The 20,405-nt window shown below is 36.1% G+C and overlaps 1 protein-coding gene across 1 annotated transcript; it reads left to right on the top strand.

Moving 5' to 3' along the window:
* The first annotated feature begins 1,640 nt into the window (after nt 1-1,640).
* On the top strand, nt 1,641-20,039 carry LOC128984468 (RNA-binding protein 28-like). The gene is made up of 10 exons (XM_054403790.1): nt 1,641-1,728; nt 3,752-3,894; nt 4,111-4,279; nt 5,896-6,088; nt 8,598-8,883; nt 12,093-12,258; nt 12,794-13,011; nt 16,461-16,610; nt 17,087-17,446; nt 19,875-20,039. The coding sequence occupies exons 1-10, from the start codon at nt 1,677-1,679 to the stop codon at nt 19,995-19,997; spliced, it is 1,860 nt and encodes a 619-aa protein (XP_054259765.1). The 5' UTR covers nt 1,641-1,676; the 3' UTR covers nt 19,998-20,039.
* Nucleotides 20,040-20,405: the final 366 nt, after the last annotated feature.

Here is a 20,405-nt window from a genome sequence, read left to right as displayed (position 1 = left end):
CTATCATTGGTTTTGTTATAGCCCAAGGTTGTAAAAAAATATGTTACCAACTTTTTGGGACGTTTTTGTTATGAGTAATTTCCATAAGTAGGTACATCTTCATTAATATCATCAGATTGACCTGTTAAAATCTCAATTTCATTTATCAATCCTACATTATCTGAATTTAGATACCCCTTCTCTCAAGTCATAATTTATTTCATCAGATTGGCCGGTAAAAACTTTAACTTACAGCTTCATTTATTAGGCTTAAATTATTGGCAGAATTAATGACCTCTTCTAAAGAAAGGTTCATCATTTAATAGGCCTACAAGAAACTCTGTTAAAATGTTGATGTCAAAAATATACTATTATCAATATCACCAAGTGGAATGTCAATATAAAGGAAATTAAATTCATTATTTGATAATAATAGGTCGCCTCAATTCAAAGAGACAAAAGCTTTGTTTCCAACAACACGGCACATATAGGAATACTGGGCCAATAATGGGGATGATGCTAAACTAAATTGCCGTAACTGATGGATTGCTAAAGCATTTTGTGGTAACATATCATTCCTAAGAGAAATCGTTGTATCTGTCGTTGGATACAACTTAAATACCCTAGTAAATGTAAGTTACAACAACTGCGCTTAGTAAAACTATTTCTTTCTTTTTGTCTATGGTAAAACATTCCTAAACTGCAGATACGGCAAAGAAAATAAGCATTTTATAAATAAATACAACAACATATATGGCATTTAAGGCTATATATATGATCCTAAGTATGTGTAGAATCCCATGGTAACCTTATCTCATTTTCCCCAAAAATGTCAGTTACCACAACTGTGCTTAGCAGGGCAGTGCAGGTTTGCTATTATTTTCTCTTACTCCTTGTGATCCTTTCCCCTTACGTAGTAAAGAATTACAATTATTTTCAATAATCCCCTTTTATATAGAGTATGGAGGTAACTAATTTTTATACTTTATGAATACATGTTTAAATATCTTAAAAAGTAATAATATTTCGAAACACCCTGTATGATGCGGTTTAGTACACTTAAAACTACTACTCCCAATTGATTTAAAATAACTAAAACCATCGAAAACCACACCTCACTCGACCTTAAACGTAAAAACAAAATTATTCAGGAACAAGGGCCCTTCGGAACAAAAAGGGCCCCAAAAAGGGCCTTAGGACGCCCAAAATTTTGGGGACTCATCGGATCTTCATTTCTAATATTATTAGTAACTCACAGGTGAAATTTCATGAATGTACAAATTTTGTTGTTTATAAAACCCTATTTTACCTGTACTACCTAGACGGTTTTAGGGGAAGAAACCCATCCCCTCCACTTGACACTTAGATTTCAAATAATAGCTCAACAGCTGATTAATTAACATACGTTAAATACAAAAAAAGTGGTGGGGGAACTTCCCCTCAATTCTCCTAAATAACCCATAACCTAAAAATAATTTTTAGAGAAAAAATAACGAACAGGGTAAATGCAATTGATGATTCTTAAAAACAAGAATCTGCACTATTTTATTAAAAACTTTAAGAATAATAATGTAATCACCCAGATTCGAAAGGCTTGCAAGCGCTCTTCATGGCGCTGTTCAATGCAATGGTAACGGTAAGTTATAGGGAATTCGGCGTTCAGCAACTTCGTATTGAGTGAGAAATCAAATGAGATTATGACTGAGATAGCCGAGCTGAGGAAGAGCAAGAGCGCACCCTTGGCCTTAAGTTAGTAGACTTTATACTTACCGGTACGATAAGTTAAGTTTAAAAGATTTATAAAGTTTAAGGTGAAGTAGGTGTCCTAAACAACTACCGTCTAAGGCTAGTTGTTAATTAACCTCAATTAACACTAAACATCCAAAAATTAGTAGACCAGTTACTTGGACTAGCCTACTTATAGCTCTGTCATATGGGGCTCCAAAGGCAGAGCTTGTTAATAGAAAGTGTAATTAGCCCATATTAAAAAAAAAGTAAATTCTTCAATCTACCTAACCTAGGTCTATCACTGTAGGCCTAATAGGAACCCAGTGATTGCTAATCATTACTTAAACTTTGCCTATGCTTGGGGCAAAAATCTTTATTCGAGTAGGCCTAATTTAAATATTAGGTATTAAAATGTAGACAAATTAATCTACAGAAGGCTAGTCCCTAAAACCAGAGCGGTTATTTATTTGATTAGTAGTAAATATATAAGTGAATATCAGCAAAAATACAGAACCTAGACTAGGCCTTCTCAGTCCATCTGTAAACAATACTCATCTTTCTGTATTTTGTCGTCCGGTTCCAAATTGGTACAAAGTGGCTAAAGTGGCTGTTCGATCTGTATCATAAACAACTTAGACAGCCTAATTGATATTATAACAAGTAGGCCTACCGAATCAATTAACCTAAGTTATAAGATAACTTAGCTTAGGCCTATTCAACCTGGCCTCGATTTTAAGTTACAGTTTAACTTTTGCGATTTCTAGCCTAACGTATTGCATCACATGTCTTTGGTATGAAGAAGTGTTCTATCTGCCTTAAAGTTCAACCAGCATTTTGCTGGCCGCATGTCTTTAAAAGACTTGTTTAATAGGCCTATAGGGTACACTTCCATATCTGTTGGCACAAACAACCGAATGAGTAATATTGATTATTCGATTATTTAATTTGATATATCGTTTGGTTAGTTAGGTCAGGTTAACCTTACCTATCTAACCAAACGACGTATCGAATAATCGATATATCGATCGATATTTTCATTCGGTTGTTTGTGCCAACAGATATGGAAGTGTACCCGGCCTATATTTTTATATTAAAATGAAAATAATTATCCTAGTCTTATGGTTTAGCACGCTGAAAATGTTAGTGGATTTTGTCAGAATCAGCCCTACCTAAGTGCCCGCATTCTAAACCACATTTTGAAAATGTGGGCACAATCGAAGGAGTTTTTATGGTAATCTGAAGGGTACAGTTTCTTAACTGGGCTACCTACTCAAATATCGATTGAAAATATGGATCGATGAATAAATGGTAGGCCTACAGTGGAACCTTGATAAGAAGACCCTCGATAACAAGTCGCCCTTGATAACAAGTGTCATTTTCAAATCCCCTTAAAATGATTTTACCCCTAATCACATGTTATTACAAACCTCGATAACAAGTCGACCTTGATAACAAGTCTTATTTTACAATTCCCATGAGAGTCTTGTTATCAAGGTTCTACTGTATTTTTAACGGTTAGTATAAGGATAAGTTATATCAGTTATAAAATGAAACTGTTCTTATCTAATCTTTGAACCTAACCAAACTTGCTGATCATGAAAACATCAAATGAAGGTTTATTAATCGAATTGATATTTTCAAGCCATATTTTAAGGTAGCCCAGCTAAGAAACTGCATCCGATCCAGACGAGTCTACATATTTGAGTGGCCTCTAAACATTTGAGGTCAGCTTGAGTGACAGAACTTTTGTTTGCTTGTGTCACAGACCTTGTGGCTTCGCCAGATGGCATTTTTATAACTAAGACCAGTGCTCGATTTGCAGGGGAACGCGGCAGAATGGAGTTCCGGACCTCCCTTTCGGAAAGATAAAAATATTGGCATAAATAGGTACAAATCACATTAAATATGTTACATACAATTCTTGCACTTCATTTTTTACAAATCGAGCAATGATTTAGGCAATTCATACGCGTTTAGGGAAAATGGTCCAACCCTTTAAAGTTTTGTGTAAAGACTTATTACAATTTCTGTTCAATTTTTGTAGGTATGACTGTGATGAGGAAATTTCAAAACCAAAGCAATAAGTTTTCTAAGAACCAAAATAAGAAGATAAAACATGGAAAGGTTGGAAAGAAGGAAACAACTGGCAAGAGGGGTCGCTTGATTGTGAGAAATTTGCCATTTAAGGTAAGTGATTAACTTCCTCTAGTTATAAATTTTCCACTCAATCCTTCTGGTTTTCTTTCTTTCTTTTTATAGCCTGAAAAATAACTTTAGAGTTGCGATAGCTTACACTGCAAATGTTTGTGTATGATAGTAACATATTATGCAAATGATAGTTTTAATTGTTTCAATTTGTATTTGTTCTAGTTTTGTATCATCACAGTTTTTGTTTTCTTACAGTACAATGAAGATGATCTCCACAATCATTTTAAATCATTTGGAGATATCAAAGATATTCAACTTCTCCGAAGACCAGATGAAAAGTTAGTTGGCTGTGGATTTGTTGAGTACGTTTCAAGACTCAGTGCCACAAAGGCTGCATTGAAATTGAACGGAAAGGAGTTTTTAGGTTGGTTGAATTCTTTATTTGCTTTACTTAGGAACAGCGTTAGCTTCTCAGACTTTCGTGAGGAAGAGACAAGTTCAATTCCCGGCACATCCTTTAAAAAAATATGAGTTTGGGGCTCTTTTCCTAAAAGCGTGTCAGCGCACACTAGTGTGCCAACTGTAAAAATTGCCAAGCTGGTGTCGACAAGAGTAAGAAAATTAACGATATCAGCAATCTGACACAAACTTTCTCCCATTAGCTTGTCAACAACCTTTATAATGTTCATAATGTTTTTTATCATGGGTACAGCTCGTGACATCTAAGCTGGCACTTGGCCGATCGCTACTAGTACCTATTTCAAAAACATTATGTCCCGTCATGCGGGTTGCATCAACTGTCCTCGCGACCCATATGAAGGCGCTCAAGTACATAATACAAGGGGAGTCAACCCTGTGAGGCAGCAGAAATGTTTGCACTCCAGTCTTTTAAAAACGGGCATTATAAATTTACAATTGTTTAAATTATCTCCGTAACCTTTAGGCTTACAACAACGCTTAAATGTACAAAATTATTTATTTTTTTAGCTAACAAAACAGTTTGGAAGGGAATTGTGAAATTTATGTTTTAGGGTCAAAAATAAGAAAAACCCAATTTTATACCCCATTAAAGCCCCTTAAACTCCCATTCTCATAGTCTGATCATTCCGATTTGCGAGCTCGTTTGAATTAACGTTGGTTTAAACATTAGTACCAAATTCCATTAAAATCTCATCATTTTTCCTCAAGTTATCGCGCTAATGGGCACATAGGTATATAAACCTAAAATATATACACTGAATATGTTTATAGATACATATGTACTCATATATGAATTTGAACGGAGGGTGTTTTTGCCTCTGGGGACCTCAAAACGAAAAACAAGTCGGTCCCGGGTTTAGGTCCTACCATGCAACCTAAGGCAATAGCTTATTCCCTATATGGAAAATTCGCTAAAAGGAAGAGAAACCACAGGTATGGAGTGAATTACCTGAAACAACATTGTTTATATTTTTTTATGAGCATAGCTTTGGCGAGCTAATGACATTGAAGACGACGCACGACATTTGAAAATCACACGAGGTTTTGGATTCCTGTTATACCAGAAGAGTTAAATCTCATATATGCTACAGAACACATGTTAACATGTCGACACTCATTTTGTTGATAAAAATATTTGTATTTTAAAAGCATATTTTCCATATTTAACAATTGCCAGTCCAAAACTAAACAATATAGATATGAAAATAGAGCAGCAAAGGGGGTGTGAGCGAGCGACTTGTCGCTTAGTATGGCCGGTGCCATAAGATAACATGGGTAGCATATTTGTCGCCGCGACCGAAAAACGCTCCTGGTTGCGTTTATTTTTCTGTCGCCGGTGGTCGCTGGTCACGAGTCGCTTAGTGTGGCCGCCTCCATTTAATTTAATGCTACGCACTTTCATTCATTGACGCCGCGACAAAGTTGCCAAGTGTGGCCCTAGCCTTCGGGATAAAATAAGCTTTTTGGATGAACATGGTTTAATGTCATGACTTGACTAGTGTATTTTTCCTCGCATATTTTATTTCAATCTCAATCAAGACTAACAAGTTTTTTATTTAGGCCGACCAATTATTATTGATTGGGCTGTGTCGAAGGATAGGTTCAAACAACTTCAAGAAGAAGCTGTTAAAAAGGAAATCAAAAAAGAGGAGGATAGTGATGAAGAGACTAAACCAATTGAGACTGTTGATGTTACCATAAAGGAAGAGAAAATGTCTGACAAGGATTCTGATGACGAAAGTGATGAAAACAGGTAAACTGTCAAAGTCCTAAATCAGTAGGTAGGCCATGGTCAAAGCGTACAGTAGAGTCATGGTCTTCAAGAGTAAATCACGTTAAACAGGCGAAAATACTGGCCTATTTTTTTAATGCAATGCAGTAAGCCAGTTAATTCAAACTCTACACTTAGTTTGTTCAAAAGATGGCTTATTGTAATGTATCAAAAACATCGGACAGTCGTTTTGCCCATTGAGAGTATATTCATGGTCATCTCCCAAAGACCAATAATCAACCTTTATTGGCTCAACTTCAGATGTATATTTGAATTAGACAAAAATTTATATTTTCAATTTGTGTGAATTTAGTTCTCCAAGGGTTGGTTGATACCTTTCCAAGGATGTTGAGATGCTATTATTCAGGATAACGGTTTGTATTGTACAAAATATCGCACGCAGTAGGAGACACAAAATATGTCATTAGCAATGTTGTTCCGCAGAGATATTCAAGCAATGTTGTTCCGCAGAGATATTCAATTGCTTGATTGTTTGATGATCTTTGTCAGTGTATTGTTTACTAGCTTAGCACCTTGATTCATATTTATTTCATACTTGACACAGAATTCATTATATCCTATCAATAGCTTTTATATTACAACTTTTGTCAACTAAATTGCAGCAACAGCAGTTTACAGGTTAAGTGTAAGAAAGGGCCATGTGGCCCTACATGTGTAAGCCTGGGTAAATAAATGTTTTTTCATTTCATTTCATTTCAGTGATGATGAGGGCTGTACCGATTTTGTTGTAAAAGGCAACAAATCAATACAAGTTAACGCGAAGAACAGTCAGCTGTTTTGAACAATAGATCAGTATAGACCAGAATGCACCACGCACTAAAGAAGTGGAGGGGATAAGGTCTAGTCGGATGGTCACTTGTTTCCAGTAGTAACAGTCCCTCTCCAAATCTCAACGTAACTAGTTCGGTAACACTTTCGTTTGTGAAAATTAAATTCATTTCGCGGCGTTTGGTCGGGCAATCTCAAATTTCCTTAAAGTCGTTCAGCCTATATCCCTAAGGGATATAATTGCCTCGCGATCGGAAATTAGAATCAGTGTCGTTGTCAAAAAGTGCAAAAGTTCGTTACCGGCCCAACGCAGTCCGCCATTTGAAAATTTCTCAAACGTTTCACGAGTTCAATTGATCGCGTCTTGTAGAATACCGGCTAGTTAAATTTCCCAATCCCTTCCCCTTTGTTTGTGTTATATTTGTGGACGTCCAAACTGTAAGTAATTTGTGTTATTTATTTGTTATATATTTAAATTTCAGTGAGTCGCATACTTTGTAAATTTTCCTGTCTTGTTTTGTTAATTCATGTAGAATAAGCACATGTTCCCCGGTTCGATCCCAATTCGCTGATTTTCATATCCATTCATATTGTAACAATCCTCTTTATTTATTAGACTGTGATAATCAAATAGCATTAAAAATAAATAGATGAAACTGTTTTTAAAGGGGGATTTAGAGTTGCTTTGTAATATTTTGATATAGTATTCTAATTTTGCACAGAGTCATTATTAAAGGTACAGTTCGTTAAAGAGTGTCACAATCAGTATTTAAAGCTGGGGAATCAAATTAATATCAAAGGAGGGATTAGGTAGCTGGTTCGGCTGAATCCGGAAGTGTTGTCGGAGGATTGTGTCAGCTTGCATATAGATGAACCGCCAAAGTGCCAAATTAGCTATAAAACAGTAATCGACGTTCCAATAAATACTACGATTAAACGCAATACTGTTTAATCAGTTGACCTTCGAGAATCGACCTTCATATTTACATCGTTGGCCAACGAACAGGACTTGCTTGGCACTGGTCATCTCAAATTCAATTAAATACCACTCTCCCGTTGACACCTTCGAGATCGGTGTGAAACCGCGCCAAATATTCCCCTTTGATAAATCCGTTCAACGTTTTCAAACAAATCAATTCAGTCTGATTGTGTCACTCAAGGTCATATTTTATATTACACAACACAATCAGAAATTGTCAAACGAAGTCATTGTAATTCTTTAATACTGCTCAATAAATCAAATTGTTACTCACTTTTTAGTTCTCAATAACCTTGGTAATTCAGTACATGCTATAGCATCTAGTTGGTAAACAAAAGGTAATTCAGTAAATAATAAGCCACTGCAAAAGATTCACCTTTTAAGTGCAACACTAAACACTAGTGTAGTAGTGAGCAAGTAAATTCAGTGTAGAATTAAGACTGGTAAATTGCTCTCATTAAAGGTATCACATTTTTGGAAGAACCATAACAGTACCAAGGGCGTCCCCTAAGGACCTTTGGGGAATATTTATATTTTGCAGGGCCCACACATATTTTTTATAACATCAAGCTTCCACTGCCAAAAGCTCTGTCTGATATTTTTATTTTCTAGAGTTCTTCCAACCTAGGGGCAACCAACATTTGTAAAGAATTCATTAAAGAGCATTGCAAGGAGTAAATATATTTAAATACAATATTTAAATATATAAAAGTAGTAGTAAAGAGCTTTTTTTATTTTTTCTTTACAGGGCAATGATGATGGAGATGAAACTAGTGATGATGAAGAAGAAGAGGACGATAAAATCAAAGAGGAGCCTGAGGAAATCAAATATCAGAGAAAAGAGGATGTCGACGAGGGAAAAACTGTGTTTGTCAAGAACTTGCCATTCTCAGCCACTGACGAAGAGTTCAAAGAGTGCATGGAGAAGTTTGGGCCAACCTTTTATGCTCTTGTTTGCAAAGACAAACTCACAGAACATTTCAAAGGGTCAGGATTCGTCAAATATAAGGTAAGGAAATTGTGTGGTTTGCATTTGTTTTTAATGTTGTGTAATGTTTGAGGAAAATCTATACTTATAAAAGGCAAAGCCCTCACTGACTCATCACTAATTCTCCCACTTCCCATTTACCTAGGAGGCTGAAATTCGGTACACCGATTCTTTGGGCATTAAATAGGAAAACTAAGTAGTTTTTATTCTGATCGGGCTTTCGGGCTCCGCCCCAGTGGCTCTGGAGTTTCCCATGTTAACCTTATGAGTACTCATATTTAAATGGAATTAAAGAATCTTAACAGCTGTTTCAACTAAACAATTTGATTCTGTGATGTTCAATAGCATTAAAGGGTTAATAGGTTTACCAACAGGGTGCAGCACTATTATTATTTTTTTATTTATGACAACAGCTAATTTGCAACCAAAAGGTCAGTGAGCGTAGCGAACAAACTTCAACCTGGAGGCGAGTTAGCGAACGAGCTAACCTGAAGGCAAGTGAGCGCAGCGAACGAGCCCCAACCTAAAGGTGAGTGAGCGTAGCGAACGAACTTCAACCAGGACGTGATTGAGCCATGCGAACTTATGAAGTTAAACGGGGCAAAGCCCGCGGGTACAGCTGGTACACTATATACTGTAATAAACAAAAATGCTAAGGAAGAGGAAAATATGTCATCCCTTGCATTGCAAGACAGCTCAGCCTCCCTCAAAAATCTGTTTAAGCTCAGTAATTTTCGAATCATTCCTTGAAATATGTTTTTAAGTGCCTTTGTATTCAATATGATTTGTTTAATTCAAGGAAAGGCTCTAGGCCAGGATTTTTAATTGTAAAATAAAAGGGGATAGCAGTTAGATTACCTTAGAAGTGAACTGTCTTTCTCTAAATTTTACAAAGTCCCCCCTGGTTACGAAATATTGTGTTTTTAATTTTTCTGTCTTTGGGTTTTGTGTGGTTACCTAATTCTTCATAGGTAAGCTAGCTGCTATTCCTCCTTTATTCTACAATTAAAAATCCATTATCCTCAATAAGTTGATATGAATTAAGCTGCCAGATATTTAAATATTGTAACTGTTTACTTTTCTAATTAAATTTTGATTTCATTGAATACAGTTTTCTCTTTTCAATCATGCTAAAATTCTTTTAACAATAAAAATTCATGTAAGACTAAATTACTTACGTAATTCCCGTCACAGCTCAATAAAATATGTCAATTCAGGACATGTTTCGGTGTTAAAACACCATCGTCAGCTTCAGGTACATAGTGTAGAGTTGATCAGTTGTTAACATCGTCAGAAGAATAAATAAACACAGTACGGACACGAATAAATACATAAAACAATTAAACATTTAAAAAACAGGCCTGTTCTAACAAAGATGACCGACCGTACTGTGTTTATTTATTCTTCTGACGATGTTAACAACTGATCAACTTTACACTATGTACCTGAAGCTGACGATGGTGTTTTAACACCGAAACATGTCCTGAATTGACATATTTTATTGAGCTGTGACGGGAATTACGTAAGTAATTTAGTCTTACATTATGTCCAACAGCTCAGGGGCTACACACATGGATTTAAATAAAAATTCAGTCTAATATTTTTATCACACAATTTCGTTGGTCCTAGCGAACTTAGATTAATTTACTTGAACTATTTATTTTCATTTGTTAATCAATTTTTCAAAGTTTATTGGTGTTCAAAATCTGTCAACCTATGTCTAAGAAATAAAGATCACTCAATCAGTGTTGATTTACTTAGTGATTATCAATCTATAATAATTTCAATTTCAAATAACGTTTTGAGGAACTCAAATGTACATAATTATGAAGAATTTTGCTGCTGTCAAGTTCAAATCTTAAAGCTTAAAGTATGACTACTCTAAATGGTTGATTGAACACAAACACACTAATAGCAAGGTAACCCACCCCAACAATTACTTTATCTAACTTAGGCCCGATTTCACCAAATTCGCGCTAACGATGGTTTAGTTAAACTTTGGTAAAACTAACTGATGATTTAAACCACAGTTAAGGAAATCTGGTTTCACCAGCAAAAACGCGTCAAAACTAACACTGATTTTATAAACGAGAGTTTAGAGTAAAATCCAGGTGGCGGTGGCAGTAAAAACTGTCATAATACCGGGCTGGGAGCAATAAGTAAACATAACCTAGAAAATAAATCGGTGTTTATATGAGGTAGTGAAAACAAAACTGGAGACAGCAAGATTACAAGAGTAGGCCTATAAATGGATTCTGAGCAACAAGAACAAAATAACAACAGAAAACAAGAATAAACAGCTAAACAATTAACATGAGTAAATAAAGGCAAAGAAATGTCAATAAAACAAATTCAATTGAGGAACAGAGGATTGAGTTTTGCTTTTGAGTGTTGAGTCAAGACTCAATCTAACCTTTACAGTACGGTACATTTGAAATTGTGAGAAAACTTGAGGCAAAAAGAGTTAAGAACAAGACATAATAAAGATACCATAAAATAATGATTTTCTATAAATACTAGCAGAATAATGACAATTTAGGTTTAGTTATTGTCATTAATTACGTCTGACCGAACTAAATTAATTATTTGACCGTAGGGTTTGGGTTACTCAAAAGGAAAAGGGAGCCAATTTTGTCGAACAAAGAAAAAAGGGATTTGATAATGTAGGTAGAAAAACACTTTTTCAACCGGGATAAAAGAATCGGTGTAAAATAAAAGAGTGGCTGATCACATACCTAGAGATATGCCTTTACTAAAAACCTCGTGGGATAACCTAAAGAAAAAGGCAAAACATTTTAATAATTCATATCTAGTAATCATTCTTGTCTTAGTTAAATCATTAACTTTTCTCTTATCCACCTAGTTCGGCGAACAACATAGGCTACTCTTCATCACTATCACTTTCAAAAGCTAACTCGTATCGTACGCTCTTCTAGTTTTTGGCCTTTCCATATAAACTTAAAGCCGGCTGATATTTACTTAACGAAAGATTAAAGAAGTTAACCGGTCAAAATTGGGCAGTTAATTATCGAACGACGGTTTAGTCTAAACTAGCGCTAACGGGGAGGGGTGAAATCCAATTTCGTCAGTTAAGAGCTAACTGCAGTTAGAGCAAGGCTTAACGGCGGTTTAAATGTTTGGTGAAATCGGGCCTTAAATTCATTGGAAACTTGAAAATATGGCCGAATTTAAAAAGGTAATTTTGTTGATTTATTTTTTTTTTTTTTTAGAACAAAGAAGATGCAGAAAAGTGTTTAGCTGCAGGAACAGAATTAAAACTAAATGGTTCCATCCTTGATCCTCACCCTGCCCTCAAGAGATCTGATATACAGAACATAAATGATAAATCAAAGGATAAAAAAGATAATAGAAATCTATATTTGGTCAAGGAAGGAAGTAAGTATTTGTATTACTGTAGACAGAAAATTGATTTTAGTCGTCTTTCAAAAGTGATTTCCTAGTCTCTTTTTTTAAAGCATATTATGCAATTAGATGGAATCAACCAACACAGATTTACTATATCTAGAGCCAGGGTAAAGCACCAAGCTCAGAAATCTCAACTTGTTGGTGTGTCTCACATGTTGATTGTGTTGTTGTAGTGATTGTAGCAGGCACACCTGCAGCTAAGGGTGTATCTGTGGGAGACATGGAGAAGCGACTACAGCTGGAGCAGTGGAAGAGCACCAAACTGAGGAACCTCAACATGTTAGTGTCCAGAAATCTCAACTTGTTGGTGTGTCTCACATGTTGATTGTGTTGTTGTAGTGATTGTAGCAGGCACACCTGCAGCTAAGGGTGTATCTGTGGGAGACATGGAGAAGCGACTACAGCTGGAGCAGTGGAAGAGCACCAAACTGAGGAACCTCAACATGTTAGTGTCCAGAAATCTCAACTTGTTGGTGTGTCTCACATGTTGATTGTGTTGTTGTAGTGATTGTAGCAGGCACACCTGCAGCTAAGGGTGTGTCAGTGGGAGACATGGAGAAGCGACTACAGCTGGAGCAGTGGAAGACCACCAAACTGAGGAACCTCAACATGTTAGTGTCCAGAAATCGTCTGGTCATCCACAACCTACCCCTTGGAGTAGCTGATAGACAGTTACGGAGGATATTTCAGAAACACGCTGGTCCCACTGCTGTTATTCGAGAGGTAATTTTAACAGTACTAATGAGAATTTTGAACGGATGTTTATAAACTCAAACACAAGGGCTGTTTGTAAATTAACGTATTCAATAGTTCCTGCATGACAAAGTAAGTAAGTTAAAATCTAACACTAGTACCATCATCAGACGACAGATGAAAAAAATGTGCATCATTGGGGTAGGAAGCTCAGTATCTCAATACTTTAGCACGACATAGTTAACAGCAGGTACCAAAGTTGAAGAATTCTCATAGCCGAGCCTCCGTTTATTGACAGAGTTCCATTGGTTCTCGTTTTAACGTCGTAAGGGAATTGCAATCACCACCAGCGAGTGTCGCCATGATCGCGGTACTGCTGAGGTCTCAATATATGCTTACGAGTGTTGCCTTCATCATGGGATATTATCTTGGTTTTGCTGAGACAGCAAGATATGGCAACAAGTATTCCCGCGATCGCTTGAAACGATCAAGATATCGCCAAGACCGCCAGAAAAAGGTGTTAACGTGATCACGGGAGAAGATCATCTGTGTTTGGTATCAAAAAGATTTTTCCCTGTTAGCCTGGGTACTTTCTGCAGGCCGTATAAAATTTCTTGCTGGCCAAATGTGGTCTGCGGGTTTTAGGTTGGAGACCCCTGCTCTAGAGGGTTATACCAAGGCAACACTAAATAAACAAGCTGTAATGCTCGTCTGCCATGACGTCATCATAGGCGACGCCAATGACGTAATGTTTGCCGTTTGTGATCAGCTGCTTGTTTTAATATTTTCTTGGGAAATAAAAATATAACTAAAAAAATGACATTGCCTCATTACCGTCGCCTAAAATGACGTCATGCCAGAGGAGCATTACGGCCTGTTTATTTAGTGTTGCCTTAGTTATATCTGATCAACTGAAGGTGATAATTATTTACAGCTCTTTCCATTAATTATTGCTGGCTTCTGAGATGACTTAAAAAATTCTAATTCATCTGATAGACTAAAACCAAGCAATATTTTTTTTATCACATAGTTCTATTGTTTTGGTCTTCACACTGCAATTAATGAAATCACTAGGCCTAATGTCGCAGCTGGAAGTGTAAACAAAGGTACCTGCTTGGACAATATTGTGACCTCAGTACACCCAGATAGATGGGAAGCCTCAGTTATACACACTCCTGTCTCAGATCATAATGCAGCCTTTCTGTCAATGAACATCGAGTCATATTCTAAATCTAATCCAATTTCTTTACCGAGAAAAGTTACTAGGAAATTAAATCCTCAGAATTCCTTAAAATTCTTATCCAACCTTAGTCAGTTGAATTGGTTTGAATTATATGACCATAGCCTAGACTTAAATGCTAAATTCAAAGTGTTTTTTGACAAACTGTTGTGGGCCTTAAATGGTTCGATTCCCTTGAAAACTACTGTCGGTTTTAACAACAAACCTAACAAAAGGTGGTATCATCAAGGACTTGTAAATATGAAAAATGAGCTGGACCGGCTATATTTTTTGTGTTGTAATGCAGGGACTGCTGAAGTTAAAACTAAGTACAACTCATTAAAGTTGCAGTACCGCAAAGAAATCAAGAAAGCCAAACTTGACCATAACAACAGTTTACTGCTAAACTCTAGTAATATTTCTAAAACATCCTGGTCAATCATTAATGAAATAAGCAACTGTAATAGTAAGCCTTTGTCTATTCCTGACTGCCTAACTGCCGATGGACTGAACTCCTACTTTGTCGACTGTGTTGAAAACCTAAGAAGTAATGTTCCCGCCTCTTCAAATGGTCCTGAGCAATTTCTAAGAAATTTGACCTCTTGCAACGCTCTTCCGACTATTGAGGACAACAATGCTTTTAGGATTGGACTATTTACTGTAGAAGAGGTGTATGCAGCCATCAACAGTCTTAACAATAGCTCTTGTTTAGATATTTACGGAATTAATGTACCCATCTTGAAGTTAGCTTCTAGTTACATAAGTGAAGTTTTGACTTACCTATTTAATCTTTGTATAACACAAGGCTGCTACCCAAACAAGTTCAAGATTTCTAAGGTTATACCAGTCCATAAAAAAGGGCCTAAAAATGTCATTGCTAACTATAGGCCTATATCTATTATCCCTGCAGTGTCAAAGGTCTTGGAACATCTCGTACATCGTAGATTTTCTCAGTATCTTGAGGATAGTAACCTTTTAGCAAGTAGTCAGTTTGGCTTTAGGCCCAAACACAGCACTGTCCAAGCAACCCAGGCACTGATATCAAATTGCTTTCAAAGTTTAGAGGCCAAAAGTGGTATAGTGTTCAGATCGTACGACATGTCTAAGGCCTTTGACACAGTGGCTCATGATCTCCTTGTGAATAAGCTTTCTTGCTATAACCTTGATGCTGTTTTGGTTAGGTTTTTTCAATCTTATCTTAGTGACGGATGGCAAAAAGTCTATCTAAATGGCACTTATTCTAGCCCTGTTTGAGTGCCCCACGGAGTGCCCCAAGGCTCTATATTGGGCCCTACCCTGTTTATACTGTATATAAATGACTTACCTTGTAATATTAATGACTTATCTGTAAAAAGCTTTCTTTTTGCTGATGACTTGGCCTTGTGTGTACTCTTTGAATGATGTTACAGACACATTGGACACAAAATCTGCTGTTATTAATGACTGTTGTAATGCAAACAAGTTATGTCTTAATGCTGATAAGACTCAGGACCTGACTATTAGTCTAAGCAGTAACGGTAATGATGTAAACACTCTGAAGTTTTTGGGTTTTCATTTGCAGTCAAACTTGAAGTGGTTTTCACATGTAGATTTTGTAGCATCTAAAATTGTAAAAGGCATATTTATGATAAGAGCACTTAGGTCCACTGTTTCAGATGATGTCCTTATTTGTATATATTATGGCCACATTCATAGCTATTTGTCCTATGGTACCTCACTGTGGGCCAACAGTTTTTATGCTAACAGGTTGCTTTTTACTTTACAAAAGAAGGCGGTGAGGTTAATTTGTAGTGTGAATAGAAGAACACATTGTAAGCCCCTTTTCGTGAGTCTTAACATTCTCTCATTTCCATCCTTGTATGTTTTGGCAAGTTTGTTGTATGTAAAAGAAAACATTTCTCACTTTAAAAGATATCTGATGTTCACAACTATTGTACTAGATCTAAAGATAATCTGTCTACACTAAGGCATAAGTATACAGCCACTCAAAATAGTTTTGAGTACCAAGGTGTTAAAATGTACAATTTCTTGCCTGCATCCATAAAAAACCTGTGTGTTTCAAAATTTAAACATGTTTTAAAAACTACTCTAACCCAGGCTTGCCTGTATAAACATGAAGAGTACTTTGGTTTAGAGTTTTTGTTTTAGTTGCCATCTTGATTGTTTTCATTTTCTTTTGACGATTGTCATGAACTTTGTACTCAGTTTTAACGACAATAAAGTATTTCATTTCATTTCATTTCATTGTTATTTTTTGTAGGCAAGAGTGATGAGAGATTTAAATCAGTCCGATGCAAAGGGGAGACCTGTTTCCAAGGGCTATGGCTTTGTTGCTTTTGAGAAGCATGAAGATGCCTTGAAGGCCCTTAGATCTATCAACAACAATCCTAGTATCTTCAACCCAACACAAGTAGGTAACATTCATAAGACATTGATAAGATATAACTTAAGCAGATTGCTTGCTGCGCCGGCAGTGGACCAATCATTGATGCTTATAAAAATGTTCATTTGTTGTTGATTGTTTATTTAAATGCCTATTAATATATAGATACTAGTGTGTACATCTATAAATCCACTGGATCTAGCTGCTTTTGAACAGTCAGAGAAGCTAAAAAATTATAATTGTGGAAGAGCAATAAATAATTTCCAGTTGATTAAATGCAAAATGCTATAAGAAAACACAGTTGAAATAAAACTAAGTAACTACAGGTAACAGGGTGCCGTAAATGTATATACATGGAAACCTATTTTTATGTCTATTTGACCCTATTTTATAATTTTCTTGGGTAAGCATCCCTGAAAACTCCTTGGTTCTTAATGTCATATTGTGTCTTTTCACAAAATGTGTCCATCAAACATTGTAAAATCATTGCAAACCATTTTCAGAGACCAATAGTGTCGTTTTCAATAGAAAACAAAACTGTGCTCAACGTCAAAACAAAGAGGCAACTGAAGAGTCAACAAAGAAACCCTTTGTCCAAAGACTACAAACCTGATGAAGATGGAGGGGAGACGGTCTCAAAAAAGAATAAAAAGTTTAAAAGAGAAATCAACAACTCCAACAAAGACCAACCTCAGCCGGAATATGCCGGTATGGCTGCAACTCCCGGAGCTACTGTCAAGATGAGGAAGAAATTCAAGCTGCAAGACCAAGCACAGAAACACTTAAAAGACGTGAAGAAACAGAAACAACAGATGAAGTTGAGTCGAAAAATGAGGCGGAAGGAGCATTTACAAAAGCAGAAGGTATTGTGTTTAATGTCATTTTTTTGTATTCAAGGTTTGGATGTTAATAGCCTTTTAATTTGAGTGAAGTGTGAGCTTCACTTAACAGTAACACAGGAATACTTTTGTTATTTGTACCTTACCAATACCTGTGACTGAGGAAACACCTATTTATTTCTTTGTATTACTATTGAGTGAAGCTTATTTCTGTACAATAAAAACCTTTAATTTCAAAAGCCGCGTTAACACAAGGCAAGTTACCTGCCTCTAGCGTATTTCAAGTTACTTGAGACAAGTATTAACCTGCTCACCAACTGATTTGTTTAAACAGGGCTTAACCAGCCCCTAAAATGCCAATCCTTGCCAAAAGAATATTATTTTGTAACTTTCCAGATACATTTGTTTCTGTTGTGTTTTTGATTGAAGACTGCTCCTAATTCAATTGTTAACAAGTTCCCTACCGACCATCACACTCCTCTGTAACTGAGGGATGAGGATAGTTGATAGCTAATGTGTTAATCCAAAAGTTACTATAGCCATATAACTGTGCAGTAAGGCTGAAACGTGTGAATATTTTAGCTTGTAATCATTCTTGTCATCCTGTCTGGCTGGCCGCGGTAGTGTAGAAATCACGAAGCACTTTATTGGTGCTTTTGCCACCAGCTGCACGCAGATAAAAAACATAGCAAAGAAACACCCATTCTACAGTAGATTCAGATTCTATGGTCGTTGTTTATGAAAAGTCTTACTTAATTTGTAAAAGGTTTGGAGAGAAAGGGCTAATTGCCTGAGAATAGGTGTGAGAAAGGATAGGATAAGCAGGCTTACCTTAAAAAATGTAGGCATCCCACTTCATTCACTACAGAACACAGAAGAAAACACAAACAAACAAAATAAACATTGGATATTTCGAGGCCACTGGCCCCTTTCTCAACATGGAGAGTCACATTAGATATTAAGAGTCTTTCACTGGTAAGGAAGCAGTGTTGCCAACACACTATGAATTTACAAATGAATATTTACAGGTTATGAGTCATTGATTTTATTTACACTTAGTCTAAGCCTGCTTTTTAGGTGTGGAAGGGGAAAGAAAAATGTTAGGCCTATCTGAGATTGAGGTTTGGGGGCTCCCTGGATTTGGTGAACCATTGATAAGAGAGTTCCCATCTCCTTAGTTGTGATGGGTTACAGGTGGGAGGGAAAGATCTTATTATTTTTGAATTGAAACAACTGTTTAAATCTTGCATATTGTGGCTGGTAGCATGAATAGGCACTGGTTTTTCTGGATGATTGTTTTTTATATCTGTCCTATGATTGTTCATTCTTGTTCTAAAACTGGTGGTGGTAAGTCCAATGTATTGAGATGGGCAATGGTTGCATTGAAGTTGATATACAACATTTTTGGCAAGATGCAAAACCTGCCACATTAATAGGCCCAGCACAACATTTACAAGCACATCAACAGGAGAAACCTTCAAAATTAAAGGACACAATACATGCTCCACGAAAAATGTTGTATATCAACTTCAATGCAACCATTGCCCATCGCAATACATTGGACTTACCACCACCAGTTTTAGAACAAGAATGAACAATCATAGGACAGATATAAAAAACAATCATCCAGAAAAACCAGTGCCTATTCATGCTACCAGCCACAATATGCAAGATTTAAACAGTTGTTTCAATTCAAAAATAATAAGATCTTTCCCTCCCACCTGTAACCCATCACAACTAAGGAGATGGGAACTCTCTTATCAATGGTTCACCAAATCCAGGGAGCCCCCAAACCTCAATCTCAGATAGGCCTAACATTTTTCTTTCCCCTTCCACACCTAAAAAGCAGGCTTAGACTAAGTGTAAATAAAATCAATGACTCATAACCTGTAAATATTCATTTGTAAATTCATAGTGTGTTGGCAACACTGCTTCCTTACCAGTGAAAGACTCTTAATATCTAATGTGACTCTCCATGTCGAGAAAGGGGCCAGTGGCCTCGAAATATCCAATGTTTATTTGGTTTGTTTGTGTTTTCTTCTGTGTTCTGTAGTGAATGAAGTGGGATGCCTACATTTTTTAAGGTAAGCCTGCTTATCCTATCCTTTCTCACACCTATTAATTTGTAAAAGCATAGTCAAGGGTAAAAGCTTATATTGATCTAATTGAGCAGATAAAGACAGTTTGGATTTTAGATAGAGTAATTCACTGTTTCAGTTATGCAATGGAACTGGTTAATTTAAACACCGAGGAGTGGTAAAAAGAATTATTTAAACTGCAAAATTTTAAAATATTTTCCAATTACCCGCCACATTATTTTTACACCGATTACATAGAGTAGTTCTACAGATCAAGATAAATTTATCATTCTTTTTCTCCATTTCAGATGCCGCAAAGTAATTTACTTTTCTTTTGAAAATTACTAATTTGGACTTGAAACCCTCTGTTTTAGGTTGAAAAGGTGTCATCAAAGAAAAAGAAGACTTTAGAAAAGGACGAAACATTCAGCAAGTTGGTTGACAAGTACAAATCGAAATTACTATCTCAAACTAACAAAAAGAAGTGGTACGAATAAAGATGCATCTTACCTTGTTTATTTTCGGACTTTGTTTTATAGTTTTATTTTTCCAATTCTGTATTTTGTAAATAAATTACTATTTATAGTGTTATAAATTATTTTGCTAAAATCCAAGTGTAATCCAATTACGTTGTAGTAGCATTCAAAGACAACATTTGTATGAGAATTAACATACAACTGTAGCCACACAACTCTAGCAAAGTGTTTGTGAAACAATCAACTAACAACAAACAACATGAGCATTAAATTTGTTAGCTGGGTTCTAGGTGCAGGATGCCGCAACTAAATAAACTCCTTTTAGATACCCTACATTAAAAGCTTTGCAGCTGTTACAGTTTTGTTTTAACTCAGAAATCCTACCTTAAGGTAACCATAGAATTAGAATTTTGAGTATTTTGACCCAAT

Source organism: Macrosteles quadrilineatus, unplaced genomic scaffold, assembly GCF_028750875.1.
Source record: "Macrosteles quadrilineatus isolate MER2022 unplaced genomic scaffold, UCM_ALF_1.0 Scaffold_2__2_contigs__length_208266976, whole genome shotgun sequence".
Taxonomy (NCBI): Eukaryota; Metazoa; Arthropoda; class Insecta; order Hemiptera; family Cicadellidae; genus Macrosteles; species Macrosteles quadrilineatus.
The sequence above is the reverse complement of the archived record's forward strand: the minus strand, read 5'-3'. Positions and strand labels throughout refer to the sequence as shown.